Here is a 16,582-nt window from a genome sequence, read left to right as displayed (position 1 = left end):
TGGTAACTTTTTCACTTCATTTGATTTGTGTTCGGCTGAGTGTGTTGCTTTTACCTGCTGAAGTAATGGGTGTGTGTCAGTGGGACCAAGTGGACAGTTGCAGGATTTGCAAATCACGATTTTTAATGTATACAAACCTCGGTGTTGTGCCCTGGGCAAAAGTCTAGTGACTTCATTGGAGTTATGACTCTGATTATTGTTCTTGTTCAGAGTAGTACATGTATATTGTGAAATCCCAAATCTCTTTATACCAGTCCCATTTTTCACAAGTAATTACTGTTGGTTTGTGTGTGTGTCTTTCTTTCCAGGAGTCTTCTCTGCATATTGAAAAACTGTCTTTTTTTTTTAAACACAAAATGGTGTTACATATGTACCATTCTGCAGTGAGCCTTTTGTCAGTGCCATAATTATCTTTCCATGCTCAGTAAATAGGAGGTTGTTTCCATTTTTCATGATCACAACCAATGCTGAAGCAAACTAATTGCTTTTTAAAAAATTGAGATATAATTCACATTCCATAAAATTTTTATATGTTGTTGGATTCTGTGTTCTATTTTATTATAAATTTTTACATCTCTATCGTAAGGGATAGTGGTGTAGTTTTCTTATGATGTCTTTGGTTTTGGTATCAGGGTAATACTGGATTCATAGGATGAATTCGGAAATGTTTCCTTCTCTTCTATTATAAAAGGAGTTTGTGAAGGATTGGTGTTAATTATTTAAATGTTTGGTGGAATTACCAGTGAATCCACGTAGTCCTGGGCTTTTTGTGTGTGGAAGGTTTTTGATTACTAATTCAGTATCTTTACTTCTTGCAGGTCTACTCAGATTTTCTATTTCTTTTTGAGGTAGTTTTGATAGTTTATGTCTTTCTATGAAAAACATTTATTTTATTTAAGTTACTTAATTTGTTAGCTGGCCGTTGTCCATAGTATTGCCTTATGATTCTGTAAGATTGGTAGTAATGTCTTTCCTTTCGTTCCTGATTTTAGTAATTTGAGTCTTCTCTTTTTTCTTGGTCCTTCTGGCTAAAGCTTTGTCAAATCTGTTGATTTTTTTTCAAGGAACCAACATTGGGTTGTAATGTGCTGCTCTTATTTTATTTTCTGTTCTCTATTTCACTTATTTCCACTCTGATCTTTATTATTGCTTTCCTTCCGCTTGCTTTGGGTTTAGTTTTCTCTTCCTTTTCTAGTTTTTTAAAGGTAGAAAGTTAGGTTATTGATTTGAGATTTTTATTTTTTATTTTTTTTAAGTTGGCGTTTCTTTTTTTTAAGTTGGTGTAAATTTACTTCTGAGCATGGCTCTCTTCGCATTCCAATAAGTTTTAGTATGTGTGTTTTTGTTTTTATTCCCCTGAAAATATTTTCGAATTTCTTTCTGATTTCTTTGACCCATTGGTTACTTAGAAGTATGTTTCCCGTATTTGTGAATTTCCTAAATTTCTTTGTATTGCTGATTTCTACTTTCATTTCATGGGGTTGGAAATACTTTAAATATGGTTTTAGCCCTTTTGCACTTATGGAGGCTTGTTTTATGGCCTAACATGTGGTTTATCCTGGAGAGTGCTCAATGTGCCCTTGAGAGGAATGTCATCTTGCTGTTGTTCGCTGCAGTGTTCTATCTGTACGAGTAGACATCTGTTAGGGCTGGGTGTTTATAGGGTTACTGAAGTGTTCTGTTTCCTTGCTGATTTGATATTCTGTCTAGTTGTTCAACCCATTATTAAAAGTAGGGTATTGTAGCCTCTGATTATTATTGTTGTTGTTTTTTTTTGTGTGTTTTTTTTCTTTTCTGTTGGGGAATATTGGGGAACAGTGTGTTTTTCCAGGACCCATCAGCTCCAAGTCAAGTGGTTGTTTTCAATCTAGTTGTGGAGGGCGCAGCTCACTGGCACATATGAGAATTGAATCGGCAACCTTGGTATGAGCACTGCGCTCTAACCAACTGAGCCACTGGGCCACCTTGATTAATATTGTTGAATTGTCAGTTTTCTCTCTTCATTTCTGTTAATTTTTTTCTTTTTAAAGATTTTCTTATTGGGGAAGGGGAACAGGACTTTATTGGGGAACAGTGTGCACTTCCAGGCCTTTTTTTCCAAGTCAAGTTGTTGTCCTTTCAGTCTTAGTTGTGGAGGGCGCAGCTCAGCTCCAGGTCCAGTTGCCATTTCTAGTTGTAGGGGGCACAGCCCAGCATCCCTTGCGGGATTCGAACCGGCAACCTTGGTTGAGAGGACGCATTCCAACCAAGTGAGCCATCCAGGAGCTCAGCGGCAGCTCAGTTCAAGGTGCCGTGTTCAATTTTAGTTGCAGGGTCGCTGCCCACCATCCCTTGCGGGAGTCGAGGAATCGAACTGGCAACCTTGTGGTTGAGAGCCCATACTCCAACCAACTGAGCCATCTGGGAGGCAGCTCAGCTCAAGGTGCCGTGTTCAATCTTAGTTGCAGGGGGCAGAGCCCACCATCCCTTGGGGGACTCGAGGAATTGAACTGGCAACCTTGTGGTTGAGAGCCCACTGGCCCGTGTGGGAATCAAACCGGCAGCCTTCGGAGTTAGGAGCACGGAGCTCTAACCGCCTGAGCCACCAGGCCGGCCCCATTTCTGTTAATTTTTGTTTCAGTGTATTTTGAGGCTCTGTTGTTAGGGTCACATATATTTATAATTCTTATATCTTTTTTGATGGATTGACTTTTTTATCATAAAATGTCCTTTATTTCTGGTAACAATTTTTGTCGTAAAATCTGTTCTGTTTGCTATTCGTATAGCCACTCCAGCTCTCTTTGGTTCTCATTGCGTTTTATATACAAAATATATTGGATTTCTTTCTGTGTTACTACATAGGTTCATGTTGTTGTTTTTTATTTAATTTTATTTATTAGTTTCAGGTTCTTTTTTTTTTTTTTTTTTTTTTTACTAGTTTCAGGTGTACAAAACAATGTAACAGACATTTATACCCCTCACAAAGTGATAAACCCCCTTCCCCATCATTTTTTTTTTTTTTAACTCCTGCATTATATTTCATGGTATGGTTAAGCTGTAATTTAACAGCTCCCTCTTTTGGGGCATTTTAAAATTTCCAATCTTGTTTGTTTGCTCTAATAAATAACTCTGCTGTGAACATTGTTGTGTCCATGTCATTGAGCCAGCCCGTGTCTGTGGGATAAAGTCCTGGAGGAGAGACTGCCGAAGTGGCAGTTGTTACTGTTATTGGCAGGTGTGTCTCACTGCCTCCTTCCATGGGCTCGGTCCTACAGCCCCTGCAGATTAAGTCGGTGGTGGCTCCAGAGCACGTGAAGGGCTACATCTACGTGGAGGCCTACAAGCAGACACACGTGAAGCAGGCCATTGAGGGCGTGGGCAACCTGCGGCTCGGCTACTGGAACCAGCAGATGGTGCCCATCAAGGAGATGACGGACGTGCTCAAAGTGGTGAAGGAGGTGGCCAACCTGAAACCAAAATCCTGGGTCCGCCTCAAGCGGGGCATCTATAAGGACGACATCGCACAGGTGCCTGGGGCAGGGTGGGATGACCAGGGGGGCCAGGACTCACGTTCACACGTCAGCTCCTCTGCTCTGTCTTCCTCTCCTCGCCTTTTGTCCTTCCCGGCCCCTTTCCTGCAGAGCCGCACCCCACTCAGGTTAGGGGAAGCAGAGCCTGGACTTGGTTGTGAGCACAGGAAGTGAATGACCATCTTCTGTGCATGATCAAAGCGTACTGAGTAAAGATTGGGGGGAGTGAGCTGTGTGGAGTTACTGGGGAAGTGTGTTGTGACAGAAGGAACAGCACATGAGCTAGAACTATCTCCAGATGAAGCCGAGTGAGTGAGGGTAAGAGTGGGAGGAGATGAGCTCACAGAGGCCCATCACTGGGCTTTGGCTTTTACTGGAGTAAGGTGGGAGGGCTCTAAGGGATACAGTATAACTTTGATTTTAACAGGTTTACTCTGGTGACTGGTTCTCAAGCACTGGTCACATGTAGCAATGTATGGCTACGTATTTGGTTATTTCAACTGGAAAGAGAGTTGATTCTAGCATCTCGTCGGTAGATGCCAGGGATGCTGCTGACGTCCTACAATGCCTGGGGCAGCCCCCACAACAAAGCATTACTGAGAAACCCTTGAATAGACTGGAGGGGACCCCAGGAGCAGGGAGACCAGTGAGTAGACCAGTGAGGCCGTAGTCAAGGTGGCCAGTGATGGTGGGGCAAGGCCAAGGTTGGAGTTTTTGAAGGCAGAGCTGGCAAGATTTGCTGGCAGATTGGATATAGATATTAAGAGAAAGAAGAGTTAAGAATGACCCTCAGGTTGTGTGCCTGAGCAGAAGGAAGAACGGAATGGGAGGACTGGGAGAGGAGCAGGTTTGGGGCAAATCAGGAGGTTGGTCGTGGTTATGCCACATTCGAGGGACCTTTTTAAACATCCAAGTGGAGCTGTCAAACAGGCAACGGCTAGTCAGAGGAAAGAGGCCAGAGAGAGAACTGGGGAGTGGCCTGCCGTCTGATGTCTTCCCCGTCACCCTGGGTCCAGTACTCTGCCTGGCGTCTCCTTGTCCGTCCTGTGTGTGGGCTCTGGGTGGGCGGGCCCTTCCTGACGGCGCCCCATTGCAGGTGGATTACGTGGAGCCCAGCCAGAACACCATCTCCCTGAAGATGATCCCGCGCATCGACTACGACCGCATCAAGGCCCGAATGAGCTTGGTACCGGGGGGACCTGCTGCCTGCAGGGAGGGGGATGCTGGTGGCCAAGCCCTCCTCCCTCGCCCTTTCTACCCGTTCCCCTTTTCCTCCACAGAAAGACTGGTTTGCCAAAAGGAAGAAGTTTAAGCGACCTCCACAGAGGCTATTTGACGCCGAGAAGATCAGGTGAGTGTTTTGGCGTTTGACTGGGTTGGGTCCCCAGACCTGTGGTACAGAATGTGCCCTCACAGGGATGGACCCCTGGCAGATACAGTTTGTGAGGGGTGAGCGGGAAGTATAGCCTCAGCCAAGTTATTGAACATTCCTGTGCCTCAGTTTCCTCTGCTTACAAAGATTGGTAATAATCCCTGTTTCCAAAGATTGTAGTCAAAATTGAATTAAATAATACGCATGTGTACCAGAGTAGCGCTTTGCATGTAGTAAGTGTGATTCATGGTATCACATATTGAAATGGGATTTATTAACACATCAGGCTTTATAAAGTCTCTCCCTGATCTTGTGATGCCTGGGCAGCCAAGATGGGGGGATAGAGCGTCTTCCTCTCAGAATGTCTCCCTCACCCTCCCCGCTGGATAGAGTTCAGAGCATCCGGGGATTCCAGCATTCCAGGCCTAGCAGGAGCTCTAACAGGGAGGGCAGGAGAGGAGGAGATGGAAAAACAAGAGCTGCCGGTGATGCTTTCCCTCAAGTCTTGTTCTGGAACCCATTGTGAGTTAGCCAGACAGTTTTTCATTGTCTGGATTATAGAACGTGCCTTCCGATCTGGACCTAAAGACCTGGCTAATACTTCCCGTGTCTGAATTGGACCCACTTACAGCACTGGTCTCCACCCAGCTGGACCACCCCTTGCTGTGTGGCAGAGAGCAAATCAGAGTGGCCCTTTATGCCCACCCTGACATGCCCAGCATGCTTGTCCCCTTCCACACCACACTGAGCATGTGAATGACAACACTGTATCGAGTGAGTGGCATGAGAGCCCCACCTGCTCCTTTTCGGGGACTGGGGGAGTTTTCCCTCCCTGTTGTGGAAGCAAGGGGCAGAGGCAGGTCCAGTAGAGAATCCTGACTCAGACTCACTGCCTAGGCCATGTGCTGTGCCCTCTCCAAGCCGATCCCCTTATTTCCCTGGAAACAAGGGACGTATGACTGCTGTGACAGGCGTTGGGGAGGCGTCGGTGATGCGGGCTGTGTCCAGGCCAGGCACAGGCCGAGTGCTCCGTGAAGGTTAACTGTCCGATACTTCGTCGAACCCGTGCTGAGTGTCTGTGCTGTGCAGGCACTGTTACGGGGGAAACAGTGAATCAAAGACGTTACGCGCCTTACCTCCAAGCTGCTATTCTACTTAGGGAGACAGGTCCAGCAGTAGCTCATCAGTGGGTGACGCGTGCTGTGGTGAGAAAGAAGGCAGGGAAGGGGCAGCGGAGTACGGGGCTGTGTGCCCCTCCACCAAGCCGGGTCCTTGGGCTCTGTGAGGTCCCTCCCGCCAGGAGTGCGTGTGTTGGGATGGGCTGGGTCAGTCCTCCTCTTCCCCCTTTGCCAGTGGAGGAGACAGTACAGCAGATTGTCGTCTTCACCTCCCCTTCCCATCTTCTCTCCTTCACAAAATCTCAGGTCCCTGGGGGGCGATGTTGCCTCTGATGGCGACTTCCTCATCTTTGAGGGGAACCGTTACAGCCGGAAGGGCTTTCTGTTCAAGAGCTTCGCCATGTCTGCTGTGGTAAGGGTCCCAGAGGGGGTCGTGCTAATGGCCACAGGGAATGGGGAGGCCAAGCTTTCTCCCTCCTGCAGCCCAGGTCCCAGAGCAGTGGGTTACCTGGGTCTGTCCCGTGTTATCCTCGAGTCAGGAGTGTACCTGGGGAATAATTCTCACCGTCTTTCTAGCCTGCTCAGCCGGGCTGTGACACTGACCTTCGTCCACTTCCTCCTCTTCCCCTTGTCTCTCGGGGCTCAGATCACGGAGGGTGTGAAGCCCACACTCTCTGAGCTGGAGAAGTTTGAGGACCAGCCAGAGGGCATTGACCTGGAGGTGGTGACTGAAAGCACAGGTATTTGGTCCCCATCTGTAACTTAGGCCAAGGAGGGGTGGGTGGCCCATGGCAGTGGGTGGCTCTGAGTCAGCCCTTCGTCTGCCCTTGCAGGGAAGGAGCGGGAGCACAACTTCCAACCTGGGGACAATGTGGAGGTGTGTGAGGGTGAGCTCATCAACCTGCAGGGCAAGATCCTCAGCGTGGACGGCAACAAGATCACCATCATGCCCAAGCACGAGGACCTCAAGGTGGGCGCCCACTGCCTGCACGTATGTGCTGGGTTGAGAGCGTGATGTAACCATGAGTAATCTGAGGTGGCTGCCGGGTTTACCCTCCCTCCCTCCCTCCCTCCCTCCCTCCCTCCCTCCCTCCCTCCCTCCCTCCCTCCCTCTCTCCCACTCCCCCTCTCCGAGGGCTTGTCCAGGCTAGCATGGCGTGTCTGGGGTGAGGCTGTCTCCAGGCGGGTCTGAGGTGGTGTCTGGTCTGTGTCGTGTCTGAGGACAGGCTGGCTCTCTGTGGCGTAATGGGTAGTCTAGGCTGATACCCTGTCTGAAGTCAGCTGTCTCAGGGGAGGTCTGAGGGTTGTCCTGGTGGCCTAAGGTAGCCTGTGGTTGGGGAGTATCAGCCTGGAGTGGGTCTTGGCCAGGGTCTTTTCCAGCAACTCAAGTGGATTCTAAAGACAGGTAGGGCAGGTGAGCTGTGATAGCGTCCCCCTCACCTGCTCGTCGTCTCCTCACCCAATCCACAGGACATGCTGGAGTTCCCGGCCCAGGAACTTCGGAAATACTTCAAGATGGGGGACCATGTGAAGGTGATTGCTGGCCGATTCGAGGGCGACACAGGCCTTATTGTGCGAGTGGAGGAGAACTTCGTCATCCTCTTCTCCGACCTCACCATGCACGAGGTGGGTTAGGAGGGTGGGAGTAGCGCGGATTTGTCCAGAGGAGATGCAGGCAGCCAAGCCACTTGGACTCTGCTTCACCTCTTCCTTCCCCCTCTCCCGGCAGCTGAAGGTGCTCCCCCGGGACCTGCAGCTCTGCTCAGAGACGGCATCAGGTGTGGATGTCGGGGGTCAGCATGAATGGGGGGAGCTGGTGCATCTGGACCCCCAGACCGTGGGCGTCATCGTGCGGCTGGAGCGGGAGACCTTCCAGGTGTGGGTGCTGTACTCAGTGGCGAGCTTACTTTAGGGGGCTTCCTCTCCCTCGAGCTCCTCCTCCTGGGAGGTGGCAGAGCATGGTGGCTGAGAACCCAGACTTCTCTGGGTTGCAGACCTGCCTCTGTTACCCACGACTGGATATGTGAGATTGGGCAAGTGGCAAGTCAGTTACCCTCTCTGTGCCTCATTCTCCCACCCTGTAAAATGGAGGTATTGGCAGCATCTACTGACTTAGTTGTGAATGAATCTCTGAGGTCAGGTATGCATGCTGGCATTCAGTGCTTGCTAAGGGACCCTTGCTAAAGGTGCCCCCCTCCCCTTCCCCCCCTCGCCAAGGATGTGGGAGCCACACAGCATAGTGCTTAGGATTCTGGACTCTGGAGTCACATCTCAGCTCTGTTGCTTTGGTGCTGTGTTACCCTGGGCTGCTGACTTGCCCTCTCTGGGCCTGAGACTCCCCCTGTGTAAGTTGGGAATCATGACAGCATCCATCTCAGAAGGCAGTTTTTAGGCTTCAGTGAAATCTTGTATGAAGAGTTTAGCGTGGGGCCTGGTACAGAGTAATGGGTTAACATAAGCTGTTATGTTAATATCTACTCCTCCACCCATCTCTTGGGGCCCTGATGCTCAATCAGGGGATTCAGTGCCTTCCCAGATAATTGGGAACAGTTTTGGTTGAGCCAGTGCCTAGGAGGTGGCACTGACATTGCCTGCCCCAGAGCCAGGGAGTCTAGGCGTCCTGCAGTCTCCCCTGAGGCAGGATCGTCCCACTTCAGGGACGCCCTGACCCATGTCACCCCACTCTTGCCACTCTCACCCCCTCAGCATGCCCCCGCTCCCTCTGTAGGTCCTGAACATGTACGGGAAGGTGGTGACTGTCAGGCACCAGGCTGTGACCCGGAAGAAGGACAACCGCTTTGCCGTGGCCCTGGACTCGGAACAGAACAACATCCACGTGAAAGACATCGTCAAGGTCATTGATGGCCCCCATTCAGTGAGTATGAGCTCCTGCCCATCAGTTGTGTCTGGAAGGGGACAGCTAGGGTGTGGCCACAAGTGACCGTCCTTTCCCCTCCAGGGCCGGGAAGGCGAGATTCGCCATCTCTACCGCAGCTTCGCCTTCCTGCATTGCAAAAAACTGGTGAAGAATGGGGGCATGTTTGTCTGCAAGACCCGCCACCTGGTACTGGCCGGGGGCTCAAAGGTGAGGTGGGCATAGTGGCACCCATCTGTTGAATACCTGGCTTGGCTTTTCCGGGTTTCCCTGACCCCAGAAGTGACAAGAATGGGCTTATGGAGGATTAGGAGACAAATGTCAGGGTCAGGTCCTTGACAAAGTATGTAAAAAGGTTTATTGCGATTCTGAGCTGTTTACGAAATCGCTTTTATTCAGCAAGTGTTAGGTGCCAGCAGTGAACAAGAGACAAAGCTCTGTTCTCCTGGAGCTACTGCTCCAGAGACGAACAGATAGATAAATACATACATGGCAGAGGATGCAACGTGAGGTGAAGACAACCATTATGCAGAGAAATAAAACAGGAGGAGGTAGAGAACGACGGGGACTGCTTTCTTTTATTTATCCATTTTAAAAATAAATGTGTTATCTTTATCCTTATTTTTCAGAGCTATACTCATGCCTTACTTTCAATTCTCCTTAGTAAATATGATCACTGCTGCCTAACAGGGAATGTCTTTGAAGTCTAAGCATTTTATTTATTGCTGTGTTTTAAAGAAGGATTGGTTCAGAAAGGGAGGGAACAGATCTGCTGGTTTATACTTTTCAGTAATCTGGTAAATTCATTCACCTAATGGAAGGGTCTTAGGATTTGGTTGAATAGGAGGCAAATGGATATAATGTGGCAGCGCCAGCAGTAGTATTTCTAAAATACAGTAAGTTGTGAGAAGATCAAACGCAGCCATAGTCAAATATAAGTATTTAATTTTGTTCCATAGTCTATATAGTTGACGTTTGTGATTGTCTTTAACTAATGATGATATAGTATGTCCCTCTTAATATGATGTTCTTTACTCTGCGTGTGTGGCTGGGGTTACATCTTGGGTTTTGAACATGCTACTTATAATTCCTGCTTCAGTTCCTCTCACTGCATTACTCTAATTTGGATTTTTTTTCCTGAAGTGAATTATGTCTTGGGTCAATATAGAAGGTGTGATAAAAAAATACGGTGAATGTTTAAATTTTAAAAATTATTACAGTAAAAGATATATTGCCATTAATCCCCTTCAAAATACTCCCCCTTTCTTCGAACACACGTATCCCATCGTTCTTGCCACTTTTTGAAGCGGTTCTAGAAGTCCTGTTTCATGAGTGTCTTTAGTTGCGCTGTCGTGGCTGCCTCGATACCTGAACCACTTTTGACTTTGGGGAAGAGCCAGAAGATGCACGGTGCCAGGTCCGGTGAATAAGGTGATGAGGACACCGTGATGTGTTTATTTGACAGAAATTGCCGAACCAGAACAAAGTGTGACACAGAGCATTGTCATGATGGAGGATGATTTACAGCACACCTTCTCTCAACTGTAGCTCACCACTGACTGACAGCACTGAACAAGCTGCAACTTGTCACACACTGTTACTAAGGTTCCATGCGCTGCTTCCTGTGTTGAAGATCCCTGCCTTTCTGTTGGATGGCACTTGGCAGCAGCATTTACCATATTTTCTGATCACAACAGAAAGGCTCCGTGTCACACATCGCTTCTGGTATATGGCAATTTCTGTCAAATAAAAACATCATGGTGTGTCCTCTTCCTGTTCACTGGGTCTGGCACCATGTGATTTCTGGCTCTTCCCCAAAGTCAAAATGACCATGAAAGGTAAACATTTTGAATCAATTCAGGATATTGAAGCAGCCACGACAGTGCAACTAAAGACACTCACAAAATAGGACTTCCAGAACTGCTTCAGAAAGTGGCAAGAATGATGGGGTGTGTTCGAAGTGAGGGGGAGTATTTTGAGGGAGATTAATGGCAATGTGTCTTTTATTGTAAGAATTTATTTTTACTTAAACAGTCACCATATTGTTTGATCACACCTTGGATACTGTTTTGTTTAGGAATGTTGTAAGGTGACCCAAAATAGTTTAGAGGCAACATAATACCTATTTAAAATTTTATAAAACCTTGTTACCAAAAACAATTATCTAAAAGTAGTACCGTGTTTCCCCGAAAATAAGACCTAACCAGAAAATAAGCCCTAGCATGATTGTTCAGGATGACATCCCCTGAACATAAGCCCCAATGCGTCTTTTGAAGCAAAAATGCACATAAGACCCAGTTTTATTTTCGGGCAACACGGCACAACTTTGCTCTCCTGTCATTGGAGGAGAGCACCCTTCCTGAGCAGAGATCACATGTACTGGTTAGGTTCAATTGCGTGTTTTCTGCTAGAACTGTGTGCATGCTGCCCGTGTGGGAGGCAGTAAGGACGGGAAGGGGGGCTGCAAAAGAGGGAACTCTCTCTACTGGAGATGTGTTTATTTTAAAACGAATACAGAATCGCATGGGTCGTTCTCACATTTTTACTTGGAATTTGAAATTTAAACTTATTCTACTGCTCTAAACCATTAACAGATGAAAACTTGTTCCGTCTGTTCAATTTTTATGTTTTATATGGGTGGTATATAAACTTGATATCAAACTTGTTGCAATTTAAAAAAACTATTTTTTTCTTGTTAATTTTGTGTAATGAATTCGTAAGTCTATATTTTACTGTTGAACGACCAAATACTACTGGTAAAGCAGTTTTAAAAATGATTTAACATGTACGTTCATACATTGTTAGTATGACATATTTCATTTTCACCCTACATTATGTTCTTTATGTGTGTGAGAAAACCCAAAAGAAGCTTGTTGGCACTGAAGAGCAATAGGTCTAATTGGCATTTATAATGAAAGTTTTCTTAGCTTTTCCCCTTAGTTTTTATTTTTTATTTTTATTTTTTCAGTAGTACTGTGGTCTATAAAAGGTAAGGATAAGGAGACAGAGAATGATGAAGGCTGTTGCTTTAGATAGAGGAGGTTAAGGAAAGGCCTCTTTGAGGAGGGGACATTTGAGCAGAGACCTGAAAGAAGGGACGGAGAGCCACGTGACTAGCCCAGGGGAACAGCAAGTGCAAAGGCCCTGAGGTGGGACTTGTAGGAAGGTTGTACAGACCAGCTATCAGAGGAAATCAGCCCAGGGTCTGGTAGCTGGGACCAGGAGGTGGTTTCCCCAGGCCCTGCAGATGGGATGATGAACTCCGTGGCATGCCGTTTCTGGGGCGCTAGGGGTTTAATTCCTGACTACCATATTTCAGACCCACTCCTTGGCCAGGGAAGGGTCAGGTGTCTTGATTGACAGGCCCACAGTGGCATAGGGATGGGGGCAGTTTCCCCAAAGGGGAATTGAGGCATTGTCACCAGAAGGTGGGGGAATGGCTGCCAGGAGGATCAAACAGGAACTGTTCCCAAATGCAGGCGGGTAGTTTGGCACAGGGCCTGGGAGCCTGTCACCCAGACCCTGCCATTTCACTTCTTGCCCCTCCTCTAGCCCCGAGATGTGACGAACGTCACTGTGGGTGGCTTTGGTCCTATGAGCCCACGGATCAGCAGCCCCATGCACCCCAGCGCTGGAGGTGAGGGGGAGTTGGGGCAGGGAGGTGTCTGGTGGGTGGGGGAAGGGAGGTCATTCAGCCCACACACCGAGTGCCTGCTCTGGGATGGCTCAGCCATGATGGCGCTCCCAGTCCACAGGAGACTGGACCCCCCTCCACAGTGACCACCCAGGGTGGTCAGGGCTGTGATAGGAAAGCCCAAGGCTCTGGGGGAGGGGGGCAGCCCAGAGGAGGCTTCTAACCCAGCAGGGGACGGGGAGAGTCAAGCAGGTAAAGAGGGGGGTTGGGGGTGCCTTGGCTGTGGGCACAGCATGTGAGGGGAGGGAACAGCCCTGGGGACTGGTGACATTCTCCTCCTTCTCCAGGTCAGCATGGCTTTGGCAGCCCAGGCGGCGGCGGCATGAGCAGGGGCCGAGGGCGGAGAGACAACGAGCTCATTGGCCAGACTGTGCGCATTTCCCAGGGGCCCTACAAAGGTGACCTGTGAGGCTATGTGGAGGCCTGGGGAGGGGCGTGGTGAAGGAGAACCCCTCCCGGCCTGACCTCCTGCTCCCCACCAGGCTACATTGGTGTGGTGAAGGATGCCACGGAGTCCACGGCCCGTGTGGAGCTGCACTCCACCTGCCAGACCATCTCTGTGGACCGTCAGCGGCTCACCACAGTGTACGGGCCAGGGCAGGGCTGGGAAGGGGGTTGGCAGGTGGTGAGAAGGCCCTGCTCACCCTCTAAGTTCTGCTGTCCACAGGGGCTCACGGTGCCCAGGTGGTATGACCTCGACCTATGGGCGAACGCCCATGTATGGCTCCCAGACACCTATGTATGGCTCTGGCTCCCGCACGCCCATGTATGGCTCTCAGACACCTCTCCAGGATGGTGAGTGCTTCCCAGAGGGCGGGGGGGATGGGGGCTGTGGGGGAAGCTGGAGACAGGACAGAACTGATGACATGCATCTCCCATTCCAGGCAGCCGCACCCCGCATTATGGTTCGCAGACACCCCTGCATGATGGCAGCCGCACTCCTGCCCAGAGTGGAGCCTGGGACCCCAACAACCCTAACACGCCGTCACGGTGAGGACCAGGAGCTGGGGGTGCAGGGTTCCCTGAGCCACCGGGGGTGCGTGCCTTGTGTGAGTGGTTATGCTGGGTGTCCGGGGGAGTGGCGACGTCTGTATAGCCCACCCTGAATTCTCTGCTGGTCAGGCTGGTCACAGTCCCAGGCTGGTCTGTGAAGGAGCAATGTGGCCGGCGGCAAAATAACCTCTCCACTGACCACAGTAGCAGGCTGGGGTTAAAACCTGGGCCTGGAAACAGATTGTGTGGCCTTGGTCATGTGACAGGTTGTGTGACTGCACAGGCAACCTCATGTCTGCCTCGCAGTCTCCTCAGCTGTGAAATGGAGGCCTCTGGAAGGGATGTTTGTGAGGATGACGTTTCCCTGGTTTGCCCGGCTGCAGTGCTGTTTTGGAAGCGTTGGCTACATTGTGATCACCACAGTCACTCTCAACAGACTTCTTTCCCCAACAGGGCTGAGGAAGAATACGAGTATGCCTTTGATGACGAGCCCACCCCATCCCCACAGGCCTACGGGGGTACCCCCAATCCTCAAACACCTGGCTACCCAGACCCCTCGTCCCCACAGGTCAACCCACAGTACAACCCGCAGACGCCAGGGACGCCAGCCATGTGAGTCCACTGGGGCTAGCCCTGATTAGCCCCTGCCCAAGCCCTCCCTACTGCCACCGCCTCCTTCTCTTCACGGCCACCCCAACAAGTGCCCCCTTCGCTCCTTGTCTCTGCAGGTACAACACAGACCAGTTCTCCCCCTATGCGGCCCCCTCTCCGCAAGGCTCCTACCAGCCCAGCCCCAGCCCCCAGAGCTACCACCAGGTGGCGCCAAGCCCAGCCAGCTACCAGAACACCCACTCTCCGGCCAGCTACCACCCCACACCCTCGCCCATGGCCTATCAGGTGCTGGCCAGCTGGCATGCCCTTGAGGGTGGTGGGCTAGGGTGCGCCTCGGACCTAGAAGCCCAGCCAGGCCAGATGACCTACTCCCAATTCTTTCCCCTATAGGCCAGCCCCAGCCCGAGCCCCGTTGGCTACAGTCCGATGACACCTGGAGCCCCCTCCCCTGGTGGCTACAACCCACACACACCAGGCTCAGGCATTGAGCAGAACTCTAGCGACTGGGTAACCACTGACATCCAGGTGAAGGTGCGGGACACCTACCTGGATACGCAGGTGGTGGGGCAGACAGGTGTCATCCGCAGTGTCACGGTAAGTGGGGCTCAGGTTGTTGGTGGGGCAGGATCTCCTTTGGGATCCCCAGTCTCTGTGGTTACTGCTGTTGTTTTTCTTTTTAACTATCAAACCACATCTTCCAGTATGGTTATGGTTGGAAAAAGAGAAGTGGAAAAGTTTGGCGTGCAAGCTCCACAAAACTGGGATTTGCCTATTGTGCTCAGGCCTGGGCCCCAGCTGCCTAGAATGGTAACTGGCACCCAGGAGTGTGGTTACTTTGTGACATACTCCTCTGAGATTAGTTCAGTAACATGGACTGCGTGTTCCTCTGTGCCAATCTTCGGCTTAGCACTGGGCACCCACACACCCACACCAGCACTATTGGCCTCTCCATTTTGTAGTCACTGAGTTTCCTCCAGCCTCAGGGCCTTTGCTCATCACTTTCCTCTGTCTAGAACTCTCTTCCTTCCATTCTTTGTCTAGTTAACTCCTACTCATCCTTCAGGGAAGCATCTAGGCTATTTCAGATCTGTCTTTTATAGGTCCATGTAATTCTTTTTCTTGTTATCTATCTCTGCCTAAAAGCTTCAAGTTTACCCTGATGTGATTATTTGATTATAAGCCTGTGTTTTATTCCTAAGTAATCCCAGTTCCTAAATGAAGGACTGGCACCTTGTTGGTTCTCTGGTAAATATTTGAATTAACTAAACATCAGAGACCAAGACAGCTCCAGGCCCTGCCCTCACAGATTTCACATTCCAGTGAGACATTTCCCCAGACAGTGGCAGCCTGAGTGGCCAGAGCTGGCATGCGGGAAGCCCAGAGGGCGAAGGGAGCTATGCAAACCAACTTTGGAGGGGACCAGGAAGGGCTTTCTGGAGGAGACATCTACATCGAGGCCTGAAGAATGAATAGGAGTAAGCCAAAGGAAATGGCTAGGGAAGGGGTTAAGTATGTTTCAGATAAAGGGGATTTGCAAAGGCCTAGAGGTGAGGGAAAGCCTGGCACATTTGGAGAGTTGAAGTATGTTCATTGTGGGTGGAATAGAAATAACCAAGGTAGAAGGTGATGAGGTCAGAGAAGTGGCTGGGGCCAGGTCATGTGCCAGCCTGGGAACCAACTACTATGTCATGAGGGCACTGGGGTCATGGAGGAATCTCAGCAGGGATCACCTCTGTGGTTTGGAATTAATTCACTATGTTGCTCTATCAGGGATGGGGCTGGGAGCCCGGTGGAGGTCAGGTTGCACTACAGGGCCTGGGAAGGGGAGGAGGGAGGAAAGGAGGGAGGGACCCTTAAGAGGTCGAATGGACAGGCCTCAGAGATGGAGGTTGTCCAGAAGGAGCTGACCAAGACAAGGTCCAGAGCTTTGGCTGGGGACTCAGGACCATAGGGCCATCCCAGAAATGAGCCCAGGAGGAGGGACAAGTGTGGGGAAGAAGCTGAAGCCGGTTTGAGAAACGAAGAGTCAAGTGCCTGAGGAGCAGTCTCCCTTTTAGCCTAAGTTAGCTTCATTCTGGTGTTCCCTTGCTGCGCTGGTCACCCTGGCCTCACACACCACAGACTCCAGGCCTTGGAACCAGGCTGAGCCTTGGCCTTTCCTATGTCTCACCTTGGGAAAGTGACTTCTTGGAATGAACCTATGTCCCCTATGTGTGAGCATCAGCCTGTGTTGGGAGCAGGCGGGGCTGACCAGGCTGTCCCCACCCCCAGGGAGGCATGTGCTCCGTGTACCTGAAGGACAGTGAGAAGGTTGTCAGCATCTCCAGTGAGCACCTGGAGCCCATCACCCCCACCAAGAACAACAAGGTAAGGGGGGGCAAGGGGCTGTGGGGGCTTTGGGCTGCTGAC

General features: G+C 50.0%; 1 protein-coding gene across 5 annotated transcripts in view; it reads left to right on the top strand.

Annotated features, from left to right (window-relative positions):
* Positions 1-16,582, top strand: part of SUPT5H (SPT5 homolog, DSIF elongation factor subunit) — a 31,117-nt gene that overhangs the window by 14,084 nt on the left and 451 nt on the right. For all 5 annotated transcript variants that reach the window (XM_019751460.2, XM_019751457.2, XM_074314333.1 and 2 more), the window contains 19 exons: positions 3,255-3,506; positions 4,606-4,695; positions 4,790-4,860; positions 6,306-6,411; positions 6,646-6,739; positions 6,833-6,969; positions 7,470-7,625; positions 7,729-7,875; positions 8,728-8,874; positions 8,959-9,084; positions 12,427-12,511; positions 12,856-12,966; positions 13,051-13,153; positions 13,236-13,363; positions 13,453-13,558; positions 14,015-14,173; positions 14,290-14,458; positions 14,564-14,767; positions 16,445-16,540. In XM_019751460.2, coding sequence (XP_019607019.1) covers positions 3,255-3,506; positions 4,606-4,695; positions 4,790-4,860; positions 6,306-6,411; positions 6,646-6,739; positions 6,833-6,969; positions 7,470-7,625; positions 7,729-7,875; positions 8,728-8,874; positions 8,959-9,084; positions 12,427-12,511; positions 12,856-12,966; positions 13,051-13,153; positions 13,236-13,363; positions 13,453-13,558; positions 14,015-14,173; positions 14,290-14,458; positions 14,564-14,767; positions 16,445-16,540 — 2,487 coding nt within the window. The remainder of the gene's footprint in view (positions 1-3,254; positions 3,507-4,605; positions 4,696-4,789; positions 4,861-6,305; positions 6,412-6,645; positions 6,740-6,832; positions 6,970-7,469; positions 7,626-7,728; positions 7,876-8,727; positions 8,875-8,958; positions 9,085-12,426; positions 12,512-12,855; positions 12,967-13,050; positions 13,154-13,235; positions 13,364-13,452; positions 13,559-14,014; positions 14,174-14,289; positions 14,459-14,563; positions 14,768-16,444; positions 16,541-16,582) is intronic.

This window comes from Rhinolophus sinicus, linkage group LG11 (genome assembly GCF_036562045.2).
Source record: "Rhinolophus sinicus isolate RSC01 linkage group LG11, ASM3656204v1, whole genome shotgun sequence".
Lineage (NCBI taxonomy): Eukaryota > Metazoa > Chordata > Mammalia > Chiroptera > Rhinolophidae > Rhinolophus > Rhinolophus sinicus.
Note: the sequence above shows the minus strand (reverse complement) of the source record. Positions and strands in the feature narration are given on the sequence as shown.